This window comes from Stegodyphus dumicola, chromosome 4, assembly GCF_044657685.1.
Source record: "Stegodyphus dumicola isolate Sdum_Otavi_A_Nest chromosome 4, ASM4465768v1".
NCBI classification, from domain to species: Eukaryota; Metazoa; Arthropoda; class Arachnida; order Araneae; family Eresidae; genus Stegodyphus; species Stegodyphus dumicola.
In genome coordinates, this window is record NC_140771.1 from 130,924,178 (window position 1) to 130,940,825 (window position 16,648).

General features: G+C 31.0%; 1 protein-coding gene across 4 annotated transcripts in view; it reads left to right on the forward strand.

Annotated features, from left to right (window-relative positions):
* The window catches only part of LOC118204935 (DNA-dependent protein kinase catalytic subunit-like), a 601,004-nt gene that overhangs the window by 150,532 nt on the left and 433,824 nt on the right, over positions 1–16,648 (forward strand). For all 4 annotated transcript variants that reach the window (XM_085815460.1, XM_085815459.1, XM_085815458.1 and 1 more), the window contains 4 exons: positions 3,730–3,872; positions 12,357–12,425; positions 13,688–13,795; positions 13,879–13,974. In XM_085815460.1, coding sequence (XP_085671586.1) covers positions 3,730–3,872; positions 12,357–12,425; positions 13,688–13,795; positions 13,879–13,974 — 416 coding nt within the window. The remainder of the gene's footprint in view (positions 1–3,729; positions 3,873–12,356; positions 12,426–13,687; positions 13,796–13,878; positions 13,975–16,648) is intronic.

Below are 16,648 nucleotides of genomic sequence, written 5' to 3' on the forward strand. Positions count from 1 at the left end.
TATTTTTAATTCCATTGATGGGATCCCACAGGCTGAAAAGCACTTAACCCAGTGGGCCAGCTGTTCCGTCGATTGTGAAAAGAAAGAAAGAAAGACCAAATTCAAGATTTTTAGACCAAATGTAGTATTTGTAAAAGAAAAATTTGTTTGAAAGAATTATTTTAGTGATTAATTACTTTGCCTTGGTTGAAAAAGCATTAATTATTAAATATATTACTGTACTTCTGAAAATAATTATGTATATTTTTGTAAATTTTGAACGTAAATGTATGGAATTTTTAGTTCCTTAGCTTCAGTACTGAAACGCTTCTCATAAAATTCTGTACTTTAAGAATCTCTCTTACTGAAAGTACATGGTTAAGGGACCAGTATTTAAGGCAATCAGTAGTTAAGGAGTAGTTCTAGGACATTAGTTAAGGAAATAAAAGCTACAGTATCTTTTTTCATTATCCCATGTCTTGTGCACTAGTTATGCAATTAAGCAATAAAATGCATATTTATTTCTGAAATTTACTATGAGAAATACAAATTTAACATGAACCTTCATGTAGTTTTCTGCGATAATATTGAGAAGAGAGAATATTATTTGTGGTAATATTGGTTTGAAATTAAACTCAGTAACTTTAATCTTCTGAAGCCTTTGATTTCTGGCTTCTAATATTTTCATGATATCTCATGGACTTGTGGTGTTTTGTATGTTTCTTGTACATGCCTAGCCATGAGCAATAATAATAAAATGCCATAGCTATTCTTTCTGTGTTTCATATTTAACTGAGTACTTTTGCAGAGGTTTATACTTTTATAGTCAGAATTGAGAATTTAATCCCAGAATTGGGAGTTTAATCTTGTGTGCAATATATCTTCTGCCACACCACTGGAAAGCTGTTGACTGCTGTTTCTTAACATTCATTTGAACTTCTCTGGCTGTCCTTTGTGCATTTTTACAGTATCATTGTTTTTTTTTTGTTTTTGTTTGTTTGAAGATAATTGAGATCCTGAAATGATACTTAAAAAAAACTGTTCATTCATTCTTTGACTACTGTTCGAATTTTGCACATATAATTGCTAGTTCTCCTTCTTATCTCTTTGAACTTACATAGTTATTAATGAAAAGTTGCTTGGATAATTGTAATTTTTTTAGACAGTTATGTTTTGAATTTTATCAATTTAACTATGTAGTAACCATTCCAATAACTTAACCTTTATGAAGAAAGACCTGTACCCTTTGGCCCTCATAAACGAATATGTAAATTAGTACTATGTAATTAGTTAGTAAAATATGTACTATAGTATATCTTGTCAGTATGGTTTGAGATATATCGACTAAACTAAAAAAGCATTAAAATTAAAAGTGTGCAGTGGGAAATAAACAGAATACATTACTCAACTCAAAGATTATATTTTTCATACATAAACAAGTTCGGCAAAGAACTGAAATAGAAAATATGTCATGCATTTTACACAGTTAATGCTTTTGAGTACACTATCCTCTATTTAGCTCAGTTTTATTAAAGAATCATAAGTTAGAGTAACTATGAAATCTTTATTTAACAAGTTCGAGAGTTTGCTTAAATAGAACACAAATAGAATACGAATCAAAGTTAACAGTCTTTACAAACATTTAAACCGAAGTGTTGAAATAAAGAACTTGAACAGTCTTTACAAACATTTAAACCAAAGTGTTGAAATAAAGAACTTGCAAGAGATTCATTTATAAGTTTCAGATAGCTTCAGTCTTACCTATTAGGTAATATTATCAGGAGTATATTGCATAAAAGAAGATAACATGCTGAAAAAAATGAAGCACAAGTACAATGTTAGCACAAAATTTTTTAAAGATTTCTGCATGTAAAAAAACATAGCTATAATCCTCTCTTGCCAATATATTGTTTGGCGCTCATTTGTTTATGACGTTGCCGAGTTTCATTATGCAAAAGGACACTAATTTATTCTAATACAAAGTAAAAACTCTGAATCACAGTATAAAGAAATCTCAAATAATGCAATATACTTTTTTACATTAAATGATAGTTTAAGCAGCAATTGTTTAGCTCCAGACAGCACATTGAAAATAATTTCTGCTTGTATGACAATTTAAACTGCTGTGTTCCTAAGATATATGTTGATAACAGTTATTTTATTTATATATCCTGTAATTAACATTGGCCTTGCATTTTTTCAGCTCAATTAATATTTTTTTCTAACGAATTCATTTACACACTAATTCACAATGAAAATGATTCTCATCTTATTAAAATGATATACATATCATTCATAGCATGTTGCAAACTAAACAATATAAGTGCTAAAAAGTATAATTAAAAAATTATCCAGTCAACTTTAAATAAAATTAGGATTTATAATTGTAAAATTTTTAAAAACATTATCAATCAGTTATTGCAGAATTTGTGTATCTGAGAAAGAATAGTAAGGAAAAATTGTTACTTAGACAATGAATTCAACTTCTGTAGAATCTGTGCAACTTTGTAACTGGTAGGAGGATGAAAGACAGCAATGACAAGGTTATTAATGTTATTTCTAATGGTGGAATGTCCTGTTTGATAGCAACATGAAAATTGTTTTTAAAAGCTTTATCAGTGAAGTCATTTTCTTATCTATCAATAAAATCCATTGTTTGATTCTTAATGATTCCATTACTTACTTCAGTATATCTTGTCAGTATGGTTTGAGATATATCGACTAAACTAAAAAAACATTAAAATTTCACACCAAGGAACATGAACTGTATGACAGAAAAGAAGAAATAAACAAATCTTTGATAACTAATCATTGTTAGATATTTAATCACAATTTTGACTTTGGGTTTGTGAAAATTATTCATAAAGTTTCTTAATTTGATGATTGGGATTTTCTTGAAGCTTTTCACATTAACAAAAACTTTTCTTGTTTAGTTAATGACATCAATTAGAATCCAGCCCTTCCTAATGCTTTTAGAATTATAATATTTTAATTTTTCATATTTGCCTACTGTTTCCATAGATAGATTGTTCTACACTCAATTTTGCTTTGTTTCAGCCTTTTTTTGTTGTTGTTATAAATACTGTTGTATCTCCCTTCTTTGCAGAATGTTTTTGCTTTTGACAAAAGACCTGTACCTCTTTGCCCTTGAAATTATTAAATAGAGTTTCATTTAAATGCGCCAAACATAAGATTATTTATTTGCATACTTTTAACTTTTACTTTAGCATATTTCTCTTCTCCCTTCAACTGAAGTTGTATTAATAAACTATTTTTTGGATCATCTTGAAAATTGTATTTTTGTATTCTATAAAATACGTTAATTTGACTAAAACGTTAAAACACAGCTATTTTGTTCAAAACTAGCTAGTCAGCCATGTGTCATCTAAAGTTAAATGAATTATGCCAGTGATAATTATAACTAACAGTTTGGTATTCATCATTTTCTTTCTAAATAAGCATAAATTTTCATTTTATTGTACGTTGTCACCTATTCCGAATAAGAGGAAAGGTGCTGCTAGTCATGCGGCCAATATCTGACTGCTACTAAAATTTATTGAATATGCTACCCAAAATTCAGATTATTTAATGCTTCCCAAAATGTTTGAATATACTACCCAGAATTCTGGTGATGCTTTCCCTTTAAACTTTCAGTATTACATTTCCAAATGGTCATGCTATATGCTTTCACACATTTATTATGTGTATTTTATGAATGATCTAATTATTGTATTTGTATTGTGCACACAGATGATTTTCTTCCTCGTATATTAGAGATAGCAACAAAATCTAGTGTTCGACAAGATAAAGTAGCTGCATGTGAAGCTCTTCATTCTCTAATACTTTACTTGATTGGGCGGGGTAGTCAAATGCCAGAGGATTTCCAAGTAAAGGTATTTATTTGATTAATATTATTTTTCTTCAAAAAGAAACTATTGCATTTATTTAACTGTGCATTATTTTTAATACATTTCATTTTCCCCCATTTGGTGAAGTAATTTTTATTATATATTTTTGCTATAAAATGTTTGATATTTTAAAACTGTTTTTCGATGACATTAATACAAATATTAATGTTGTTGATGTAGATGTTTCTATCAGGATGTCTTTGTAATGGCGCGTGACGTAGCAGTGCACACTCTTATACAAGTCAGCTGCTGTTCAAAAATGAAAATTTTAGAAATGTGTATTATGGTGCCATGGCATATATAATATACATATAAAAATAGTATTATATGTATATAGTTGAATTAATTGAAAGTGTTCAAGAAAATTTCTAAAATAAGTTTTTCTTACCATTCTGCAATTTTATTAGTAGGAAAAATGTTATTTTTTTTCAAAGATATTTGATATAATTATGGTTAACTTTAGATGCATGCAAAATTTTTTATCTTTATGGCAGTAATTAAAAAAAAAAAAATACTTGAACGTCCACTGTCCCCTTAACATATTTTGTGTTTTTAATTTTGCTGAAAGGAAATAAGTGATGTCATGCTAAAAGGTTTTATGACATTTTATCTGAATCTGTAAAATCATTAGCATGATAACAGCTTTTATTTAATAAACAAGAAATACACTTCTTTAATAAATGAAGTGAAAGAAGCAAAATGTGTGAAGGAAAAGGAAACAGTTCATTAAAGAAGGTTAAAATGCTATGATATTCTAAATATTGGGAAAGAGGTCAAACTTATCTGCAGAAAATCTGCAGAAAAGCAGAAATCCTGTATTATGTTACAACTGATGGTGTCTTCAGTGTCATACACCATGCTCATATCGCAGTTGGCCATGGTGGAAGAACCCAAATGATTAAGGAACTGAATCACCAAGTACAAGAATGTAACAGTAGAGTCTGTCATCATGTATTTGAGACTATGTGAACCATGTCAGAAAAATAAACAAAAACTGTGTAAAAGGAGATTGTTTTCAAACAACTTATGCATAACGAAATAAATTCTTGATTCTAACTCAAACTAATAGATATGCAATCCAATCCTGATCGTGGTAGGAAATTCACTTTAGTGTATCAAGATCATCTTACAAAATTCGTCCTACTTTGAAGTTTACACAGTAAAAGAGGTGATGAAGTAGCATATCACCTTCTGGATTTTGACAACTTTTGGAGCCCAAATATTCTCCACTTGACAATGGGGGGAGGGGGGATTTTGCAACCAAATCTTAAAGAGTGTTTATGTGTGAAATATGCAGGGATTTAAAAATAATTCACAGTCAACCAAAACACAGTCAATCGCAAGGTTCTGTCAAACAAGGGAACTAAGACATTGAAAATATGTTGTCAACATGGAAACAAATAAGACAGAAAAGAAGTCGGAAGGATTAAAATTTGTTCAAGCAATGAAAAACAAAGCATATCACGAGGAAATCAAATGTTCATTTTACGAAGCTATGTTTGGTTGTCCTATGAAGCTGTGACTTGCTAACTCAGTTTTACCTCGTAATTTGATTAGTAACATGACCATTGAGAAGGTTTCAGAAAAAAATAGAAATAATAATAATGAATGCATGGTTAATGCAAAAGATGAAGGCAATAATCTCGAATCAACAATTGATTTAGAATAACAAGATAATAATAATACACTTGACTAAAAAAAAAAGAATCATGCATAACAATAGAAGTAGATACTGAAGTTCAAACTGAAAAAAAAGGGGGGGGGACCAGATATATACTCTGACACAATGGGTGCAATTATCAACACAGTTAAAAATGTGAAAGTGTTTCGAGAGACGGCTAAGAAGTTATTTGAGAAGCAGGCAAAAAAGATGAAGATCAAGATGGAGTTTCGATCAATTTATTTTTAGACCAGTAAAGTGTAATATCAGGTTTCAGTGTTATATCTTGTGAAATCAGTATGCCTAAAAAAACATATATTTCTTCTGAACTGGCTGAATGCCACGATTTTGTTCTTGATTTTTCGTTTGCAAGCTGTTGGTTGATATACTTGTCTACAAAACAGTTTCAGTAACAATATGAAGCACGAGCAGTTCAACAAAAATGTCAAAAAAGATAAATGGGTGTGAAACATCCATTATATCTTTTTTTATTTCTGGAACCTACTACAAAAAGTAAATGAAAACGGAGGACACAGAATAAAAAAGAATACGTTTTACTCAAACAACACCAGCCAATACCGCGCAGTCATTTCTTTCACCGCTTTAGACACATCCCTCTCTCTAATTTCTCCCCACACTTCTCTGAAACAATATCCTCCTTCCCACACTTTGTCAAGGTCATTGTGGTGTTGCATTCCAAAGCTTTGCGAATAATTTTATGAGTAGCAGTGCAAAGCAAATGATAGTATTTTGGAAGGGCATATATATATACGCCTGCGGCAGTTAAGGGGTTAAAGATGACGAGTTTTATGTATTGGTGCTAAGTTTGGTAAATTTAAATTGTTGTACATAAGAAACTAGTTTACTTTTTGTAAAGAAAATTTTTTAAACATCGAAGAAGTTGGTACAAAACAAATAAGTGTTCATGAAGTATTAAAAGATCTTTCTCTAGTTGGGAGACAAGGACTCAGAAAATGCAACTGTTCAAAAACTTGCACTACGAAGATATATTTATGCAAATCAGCTGATCTACTTTGTAATTCAAAATACCAACAGTCAACCTTGTTGTAACAGGTAGTAAAGAAGTACTAGTATTAAAGAAAGACATACTACATTTTTCTTATTTTTTTAATTTCAATTTTTTTTCTGCTATCAATTTAATTTTTTTAATTGTTGTCAAAATTATTTTTAGAAGTTATTGAAATCCCTTCAGTAATTAAGACACAATAACACGCCAACCAAATATTAATTCAGAAGTAAAAAAAAAAAAAAAAAAAAAAAAAAAAAAAAAAAAAAAAAAAAAAATCATTATATTTTCAAAATTTTCACAGGACTAGTTTCGATGGTTTATCGAACCACCATCCTCAGCTGCATCTCTCAGACTTTTATAGAAGGATTTATTAATAACCATAATAATTACTTATTATATTACTGATGATTAGAATTCAGTTCTTGACAATTACATTCTCAATTAGAATTTTAAGAATATAATGAAAATACACTACGCAGAAAAATACATTTTAGGATAAAAAATGAGTCGATTTTTTATGTTTAAAAACTTCTTAAATTTATTAAATTTCCCTTGTTGGTAATTTGAATCTAGAATGTTGGGTGTTGTTTATTTAATTATTCTTACTTGTCCACAGAACCTGCTGACTTATCTAGCCATAAAGTAGCTGCAGGTCATTTCTACATAACCATTGAACTTCCATTAATTCTTTCTCTAGAGGGTTGTATGTTTATATCATAATTTGACTTATTATAATTATAAAAAAGATTATTCTAAATCTTATGTTTCTATAAAAATATGGATTATAGTATCAGCCGCTCTTTCAGCCACTTCATAAGCAACAGCTTATTTAGAAATAAATTATGCAATTAATATTATAAAATATTTTATAGTATATTTAAAGTAAAATTAGTAAAATTCAAATAAACATCAAATGAAAGTTCTTAGTTTTAGACAATTCGATTTAAACAAAGTTAAAGTAAAGTAGCAAGTGATAAAATGCCGATGATAAAAATTTACTCTTACAAATATTTTTTTAAAAAAGGAAAAAAGAAACAAATTTAAAAAAAAGTTAAAAATTTGAATAATATCATCTATAATTTAAAAAATAATAATTTTTCACATAGTATTAATAAATACTTATTATGCATCATCAGGGGAAAAATTTCATATAATTAATTCTCCGTAAAAATTTATTTGAAATTTAAGGTTAAAAATAGCTGTGGCAATTCATTGTAACAAAAAACCATAAACCACATTTGGCGTTATTATCGCTCAAAAAAAAAGAAGAGGCCAAATTTCAAAACGCGAAAATATGTAAATTCGTGTATATCTTAGTAAATTTTGAATAAAAAGTCTAATTTTTTTGCAGGTATGCTTAAAAATACACCTACTTTAAGATGATGGTAAAAATTTTATAGGTTATAATTCAAAATTGTTTTCGAAAAATTTATAAAAATTATTTAGAAATAGAAATTTAAAAAATAAAACACAAAAAAGGGGTAAAATTTATTTGGAATGAACCTAAATTTCGAAATGTGAAAGGAAAAATCAAACAAGTTTAATAAAAAAGAAATGTTAATAAATATTTGCCAAATTCAATTAACATTAAGGAGCTAAAATTTTTATAGCTAATATTTCAAAAACTACTCGTATGATTTTTACAAAACTTGGCATTCTGGTATAATTTGAGTCGTAGAATCGAAATAAGGAAAAAAATTGGTATGTTATTTCAGGAAAATTCCGATTTTGTGTCAAAATACCTATGTTAGAATAGTGCTATATATAAATCTAATATATATCGTAAGTCGCGCTTTCCAGACATGAAAAACACAGTTTGAATTTTGTCAATCGGCCCAGTAGAATGGGAGTTATAGCACTGTCCCATTTTTTTCCCCATGTCCCCAAACTATGCAACATAAACAAGTAAAATGAAATTTGAAAAAGAAACAAATTGATTAAAATTAATAACAATTATAATTAAAAATATAATATAAAGAACATTATTTGAAAGAAGGAACGATTGAGTCTTTTTTTTCCCTCTCATGCACTATGTAAAAATGGAAATGCAAATAGGTTGCCACATATTAACAAGTTCACCAAGTGAACTAATTTTGGCGCAAACTGAATAAAAAGTGGCAATATAGATTGTTGAATTTCTTCGTAAATTTCGCACCAAATTTTACAAAATTTTATATTTAGGCATAATTTGGGTCGTAGAATTGAAATATGTAAAAAAATTAGTATGTTATTTTCGGAAAAAGTCCGATTTTGTGTCAAAATACCTATGTTAGAATAGTGCTATATATAAATCTAATATACCAGGTTGTTCAATAAGTTCGCGGAACGGAAATGATGAAATTTATTTGTAAAAATGACTTTATTTTTCAACGTAGTTTCCCTCAACTTCAATACACTTATTCCAACGGTCTTCTAATTTATGGATCCCTTGACTGTAGTTTTTTTCGTCAGCTCTGCAAAATATCCCTCCGCGGCAGCTATTACCTCTTCGTTTGAAGAAAATCGTTTTCCACGGAGATATTGTTTGAGGTTTGGGAAGAGCCAGAAGTCGGAGGGAGCTAAATCTGGCAAATAAGCTGGATGTTGCAACAATTCGTACTTCAATTCAGTTATTTTAGCAATGGTTTTTTGAGCTGTGTGCGCAGGTGCGTTATCTTGGTGGAAAATTATTTTCTTTTTCTGTAACCCGGGTCTTCTTTCATGAATTTTTTCATGTAATTGATTCAAAAGGTTACAATAATAATCCAAATTAATTGTTTTGCCAGTTTGAAGGTAATCTGTAAACAAAATTCCTTTCGCATCCCAATAAACTGATGCTAACACCTTCTTGGCTGATTTTTGCACACAAACTCGCTTCGGCGCCGAAGAGCCGGGTTCACACCACTCCTTAGCCTCCTGTTTTGATTCAGGATCATGATGGTAGACCGAAGTCTCATCCATTGTGATAAATCGATGGATAAAGTCGCTTTTATTCTTCTTAAAACACACCAAATGTTGCTGGCAAAGTCGCATCCGAATGTGTTTTTGCTCCATCGTTAGAGAATGCGGCACCCATTTTGCACAGAGTTTTTGAAACCCAAATTAACACTCAAAATATTGCTCACTGTGCCCTATGAAATGCCTAAAGCCTCTGTTAAATCTCTTTCAGTCAATCGATGGTGTTCCAATACCATATATTATATTTTTCCAATGTTTTCCGGTGTTGATGCAGTTTTTGGACGTGCCTCTCGCGGATTGTCTTCAAGGCTGGTACGACCACTTTTGAATAAACTAGCCTACTTGCAAACCATTGTTTTTGAAGGAGCAGATTCACCCAACACATTCACCATTTCGGTATGAATTTCCATTGCCTTTAAACCTTTCTTTACAAAGAATTTGATAACTGCACATTGCTCAATTTTATCCATACCTGAAAAAAGCCACAACACGTTAGATACAAAGGGCGGTTAAACAATGAATAAATTAACGGATCGAAATGAAACTTTTGTCATGTTCCTAAGAAAGAACAAATATGAAAATGGCGTCGAAGTTTTAAATCTAATATTGATGAATAGGTGGCGCTCCGCGATCTTATTCAACAACCTTGTATATTCTAAGTCGCGCTTTCGAGACATGAAAAATGCATTTGAATTTTGTCAATCGGCCCAGTAGAACAGGAGATATAGAACTGTCCCCCCCTTTTTTTTTGAGCAGTGTACATGGTTTGCATAATGATGTAAAATACGAAGAACGTTTGTAAAGTAAGTACTGGTTTGAAAACCTGGGGCTGTAGTTTGCAATCCATATGTGTGCACTATTTACGTACATCTGTCGGAAAGCCACAGACACAATTACAGAAATTTTTAACTATTTTATCATTTATTTTTGAATATTTAAAAATATGGCTTCGCCAATTGAGAATCCCTCCAATTGTGAAATATGATCATTGATTCGTTTTATATGATAGTAGCTGAAATTCTAGACATGATAGTAGCTGAAATTCTTCATCAGATTAGTGAAGTGTATGGAGAAAACATTATGAGCAGTGGAATGGTTTGGAAATGAGTTTGAATTTTTAACCCTTCGAGCATTATGGGTTTAGCCCTGAATTTCAAACTTCTTCAAAATGTCATGAATAAGTGGTATTTTCTTGATTTTAATTTACAAATAAATTTCTCATTTTGTACCTCGATTCCTTTTCTTCTAATATACATCCAAACTGAAATCAGCTAGCAGAAATTTTCATGTATAATGAATATAGAAGGCAGCCTTCTATATGGAATTTTCCAGCCATAACGCTGAGAGGGTTAAAGGTGGTCACATGAATGTTCATGATGGTGAATGAAGTGGACAACCTTCTGTCATTACTTAAGATTTGGTGCAAAAGGTTGATGAATGTGTGAAACAGAATAGATGTTTTTCAATTTCATCATTATCTGATGACTTTCCTCAGAATTAACGTTTTTTTCTGTATGAAATAGTGAGCAAGCACTTAAATTATCGAAAATTATGTGCATGCTCGGTACTAAATGATGAAGGAGGTTGACGTAAGTGCGCAAAATCAAACGTTTAGGTTTCTTAACTTTAACTTTCCTTCAGTAATACAGTGAGGAAGATGAGGATTTTTTAAGGCAAATTGTCACAGGTTATGAAACCTGGGTGGCTTACGCTACACCAGAATCAAAGCAGCAATCCATGGTATCCATTCATCATCACACAAGAGAGTGAAGTTTAAGCAAACAGTTTCAGCTTAGAAAATCATGTGTACTGTATTTTGAGACAGGAGAGGGGGGTATTGCTTGTGGATTTTTTCTTCATGGTGACGGAATAAATTCTATGATATTTTGTGATACTTTACAAAAATTCTGCTGTGCAGTTCAAAACAAAAGTCATGACATGCTGAGGAGAATCATTTTGCTTCATGACAATGTCCATCCTCACACAGGTAAACAAATTCGAGATCTCTTAGCTTCATTTCACTGGGAACAACCCGATCATCTTCTGTACTGTTCTATCTAATGCGTAGTGACTACTACCTATTCCTGCATTTTAGTAGCCTTACATTAGTTACAAATTCAATTACAAAACTCCAGCATTCTTATTTTACTCTAATGGTTTTCCTCAAGGTGTGGGTAGCTTTGTAACAATTCAGCCTTTTTCTTAAGCATGTGTGCACCTTGTTTTTCATAAAGTTGCTGAAGATTTATTTCATCCCTGCTTAATTAATTGATTAGTAATTGAAATGATTGGACTTCCATAAGGGTACTCGCACCTTTACGGAAAACACCAAGCTTGGCATAAGTGTGATAATGATCAGTTTCAAGTGAGAAACTGATCTTCAGTTTGTGTTCACTCCCTTGTTCTGTAATACCATTATAAATACCGTTTGTCTTTTCAAACAGCAGCCAACTTGCATAAGGAGACATCGCCATTATGGAGCAGGCCTGTTTTTACCTGTTATTATAATTAGATTTCATTTAAATACCCATATGGTTGCTCTCAAAGTGAAATAAAATCTCTGGTTTGAAAAATTTATTATATTAATTTTGTTTGGTTGGACTTGCATATTTAATGATTTTAATTTCATTTGCATTTAGAAATATTTTAACAGCTATTTTAAACTTTCATTTTGTGTTTATCGAAGTGTTGATCATGAGTGTCATCACAAGCATTTTAAGTCAATTTCTTTTATCATTATGTTCTATGCCTTTATTTTGTCTATAGTTTTAAAATATACATTGGGTAAAGGTACTTTGTACAATTTCATTTAATTTTTCATTTACATAAATTAATATTACAGTTTTCTATGGAAGCTTTATATGAGAAACTGTTTCCTGGTTTGTTGGAATTAGCATGTGATGTAGAGCAGGTAAAACATTTGAAGAATTTTTATGTATTTGTTTACACTATAATTTGTTATTCTTGCAAAATGTGTATTTTTATTCATTCAACATTTTTATATTTAAAAGGCAAATAATAAATATCCATTATAAATAAATACAGCAGTAATTAAGATTGCTAAATCACATAACATTGTGTTATGAAATGAATAAATTTGTTTAATAGTGACATTAATGCGACTATAAAAAGACTTTTTGTATTGATTTTAGAATAAATTCCTTTTGAAATGCAAGCTTCTGTTCTAATTTCCTATGTTCTTTATACATTGCTTTGGTGTCCTATTTTTAGTTCATATTATATATATGTTATCATGTTTGTTAGTTCTTGGGCTTTGGGAATACACAAGTAATCTAGTAAAAATGTTTTCTGAACACTGCCAGTTTGTATGATTTTCATTCTTGGAAAACAGCCTACTGCAAGGTTTTTCTTATATGTAATATTAATATGAACTACTTTCTATGTAAAGCTCTCCAAAATAAAAGTTTTCTTGAAAGAAATAGCCTTTTTTTTTTTTTTTTGCTTTTTCATAATCAGTTTATCAACAGGCTTTGGCCCTCTTATTTGTATTTATTTATTTTCATTTGAGCTTAAAAATGGTAACTAAATTTATAATTTATAAACTATCACATACGTAAATCAGGCTTAATATCAAAAGTAATAATTTAACTCTCTGTAGGCTTTATGGAAGATATTTAGGAATGTTTAGGAACCCTGGGCAACCTTCAGTCAGTTGATTATTTAATTAAAGAATAAAAAAACAGAATAACTTATTTATTTATTTTTTTAGCTAGAATTTTTTTAAATATCATTATTTTTAAATATCAGTATTTTATCTTTCTTTGACTTACCTGTCTTCTGATTTTTATATCACTATAAATCTGTTAATGCCCAAGAATAATTCTAAACAATTTGTTTTAAATTCTGATTAGTGTTAGCTTATAATGAACATTAGAAAAATTTAAAACAATTTGATGGTATTCGAAATTATCTTAAAATGTTAATTTATTAATTAAAGGATTATGAATCTTAATCTTATATTTATTCCATTTTTGTCAAAATGATATGTGAGTATAGCTCTCCTTTTAAACATAAAGGGATTTAAGCTTGCCATGTCATATTTTTTCTTTTTGTATGGAAGTTTTTACCACTGCATTTGTTTTCAGTGGATTCTTCATAACATTAGCCATTATTTTTTTATTATTCCTGATTAATATTATTGTAATTTTTCAGGTAACAAAACAACTTTTTCACCCTCTGATGCTGCAGATTATTCACTGGTTTACTTGCCGCAAAGTAAATGAAACACCTGAATCAACAGTGATATTAAATTCTTTATGGGTAAGAATAAGAATGTTATAATTAATATTACAAATGTACATATAAATAATATTTTAGCTAAATATTTTTTTTTCGACATACAGGATGGAGTAACTCATCAGCAGAATACAGCACTTCGGGATTTCAGTGCCTTATGTCTGAAAGAATACTTTTTGTGGTCTCTGAAGCAATCGTCAGGAGTAAGTTATGTGATGTGATTTATGAAAAGTTCAAGTATATATGTTTGTATGTGTGTGTATATACGAGGGCCGTCCAGGAAGTAGATTACGTTTCCTTCTGTGTCCGCTAGGGGCGGGGCTAGCGCGGCCATCTTGGGGTCAGAGCGTTGCGCAGCTCAGTCTGCATCTAGCCGTGTTAGTGAGAGGTTCGTGCTGTGCTCCGTTCAGATACTGTGACGGTTTGAAATGTCTGCGTTAATTGAAAATCCCGCAAGCTGCGAGGTGCGCTCAGTAATAAGGTTTCTGACTGCAAAAAACTGTAAACCGATAGAAATCTATCGGCAGCTTCGTGAAGTGTATGGGGACAACATTATCACTGAAGGTGGAGTGCGTCAGTGGGTCATAAGATTTCAAAATGGCCGAACCAATGTTCACGACGAAGATCGAAGTGGGAGACCCAGCATAGTGACCGCCGAACTTCTCGAAAAAGTCGATGCTAAAGTCCGTGAAAATCGAAATTTCACAATAACGGAACTTTCTTTGAGTTTTCCACAAATTTCGCGAAGTTTGTTGCACGAAATCATCAGCGAAAAGCTTGGTTACCACAAGTTTTGTGCAAGATGGATTCCAAAAATCTTGACAGAGGACCACAAAAATCAGCGAATGGCTGCAGCGTTGAACTTTTTGGACGCTTACCATAAGGATGGTGACTCTTTACTCGATCGCATCGTTACTGGTGACGAAACATGGGTGAAACATGTGAACTGTGAAACGAAATTGCAATCAATGCAGTGGGGGCACACAAGTTCTCCCCAAAAACCCAAGAAATGCATGCAAACAATGTCGGCAAGGAAGATGAGTAAGCATAATGTGCTGTCTTCGCTTCAGATTCATAGATTAAAAAAAAAAAAAAAAGATGCAGGTAATATTAATTTAGCAATAGTTGGTGCTAAGAAAATAATTTCATTTCAACTAATTGTTGTGTGTCAACATATTTCAGTTGCATAACAACAATTTGCGGTTTTCTTGTTCAGTGCAGTTCAGTCAACATTTATGAACAATGCTCTATAGCAACATTTTTGCACTAACAAAACAAATTGTTAGAACATTACAACTTTTACTGTCCATGTAATTTAACTCTATTTTGATATATTTATACATTTTTTACTTTTATTATGTATTTGTTTTTATTATTATTGTAGCATTCCTTGGTGTCCACCGAATCCTTATTTCTTGAAATAGGCCCTCCTAGTAAGAGAGTTTGCTGACACTTGCCTTAGAGCCTAGTATGATATAGAATAATCAAATTCCCTCCCTTTGTTCTTCAACATTTTGTGATTGAAGGTGCTTCTTTCCATATAGTCTGCTCAGTTTCCAAATGCAATTTTTCCGCTAATTAAATCATATGCAGAAAGTTAATTTTGTCACTGTTAAAAGGGCAGGTTAGATTATTTGAATATACAAAGCATACAAGGGCTACCTTCCTAGGAGGAGAGGTGCCTTCATAGAGGAATTTCTTAGGGAAATTGGGTTGTATTGACATTGCACATGGGGGAAAAATACAAAAACTAACTATGTAGCTGACCCATTTGCCATTTGCCATTTGCCCTCAACCTGACCAAATTGCCATCAAGGTTTGATTGCTTAGTTTCTTCCAGAATGACAAATACATAATAAGGATATCGGAGCTAGAGATAGGCTTAGAGATACCAGTAACACCACTAGGTTTATACTTTTAATCATTAACCCTCTGGCTGCTTATCCCGTGATTTCCACGGGCAACTCAAATGTAGCAAAATCTGCTTATCCCGCGATTTCCGCGGGCATGTGTTTTTCTTCCTTTATTGATGAGCGCATCCCGTTTTTTCCCCATTTGACCACTGAAATAAATTATATACAGTATTAGACGTTTAGTTTACGTTTTGGACAACAAATATCATTAGTTGTCCGCTAAATTGGGGCGTTTGAAGGCACGTGGTATTACCGCTCAAACACGACATTTTGCCGCTTTTTTCTTACAGAAATGGCCGCTCAAAAACATTCAGCGATTATCTTAATTATTTAATTAAATTATTGAATTATTAATTATATTTTTGATTAGTTTAATAAGTAAATTGATTATTAATTAGATTTATTGAATCTCATGCAAAAACTGTGAAGTTGGACTTTGCCTTGAACCCCGTTTTGAACTCTATCATACTAAACTGCATTTTTAATGTATTTTTTCCTCAGTGCTTTATATTTTCTTAAATTTTATAATTCTATCTTTTATATTATGCAATAAATAGATATTAACTGTAATTCGACTGAAATTTATTTAAAAAAAATTTTTTTTGGTGTTAACATTTAAAAATTGGTATTTCTGGCAACTTAGTTTCTCATGATAAAAATCTATATAAAAAATATTTTCTAGAAAGAAAAAAGAGTAAGGAGAATGCTTGAAGTAGGATTCAATAGTGAAATATGGTAAGAGAAATGGTGTCTAACTGCAGATACTTACTCCCACTTAGCCAACATTTGGTCTTAATGAAGTAACTATGGAAGCTAAGAAAATTATAGCTAGAAGAGTGCCTTGTAACTTCCGGATATACAGAGCTTTCTGTAAGGTTAAGGTTATACCTTTAGGGAAGCTCTTGTGATGGTCAAGATGGCTGTATTCATTGAGGGATATTCTGAAAAATGTTTATTGGAGGAA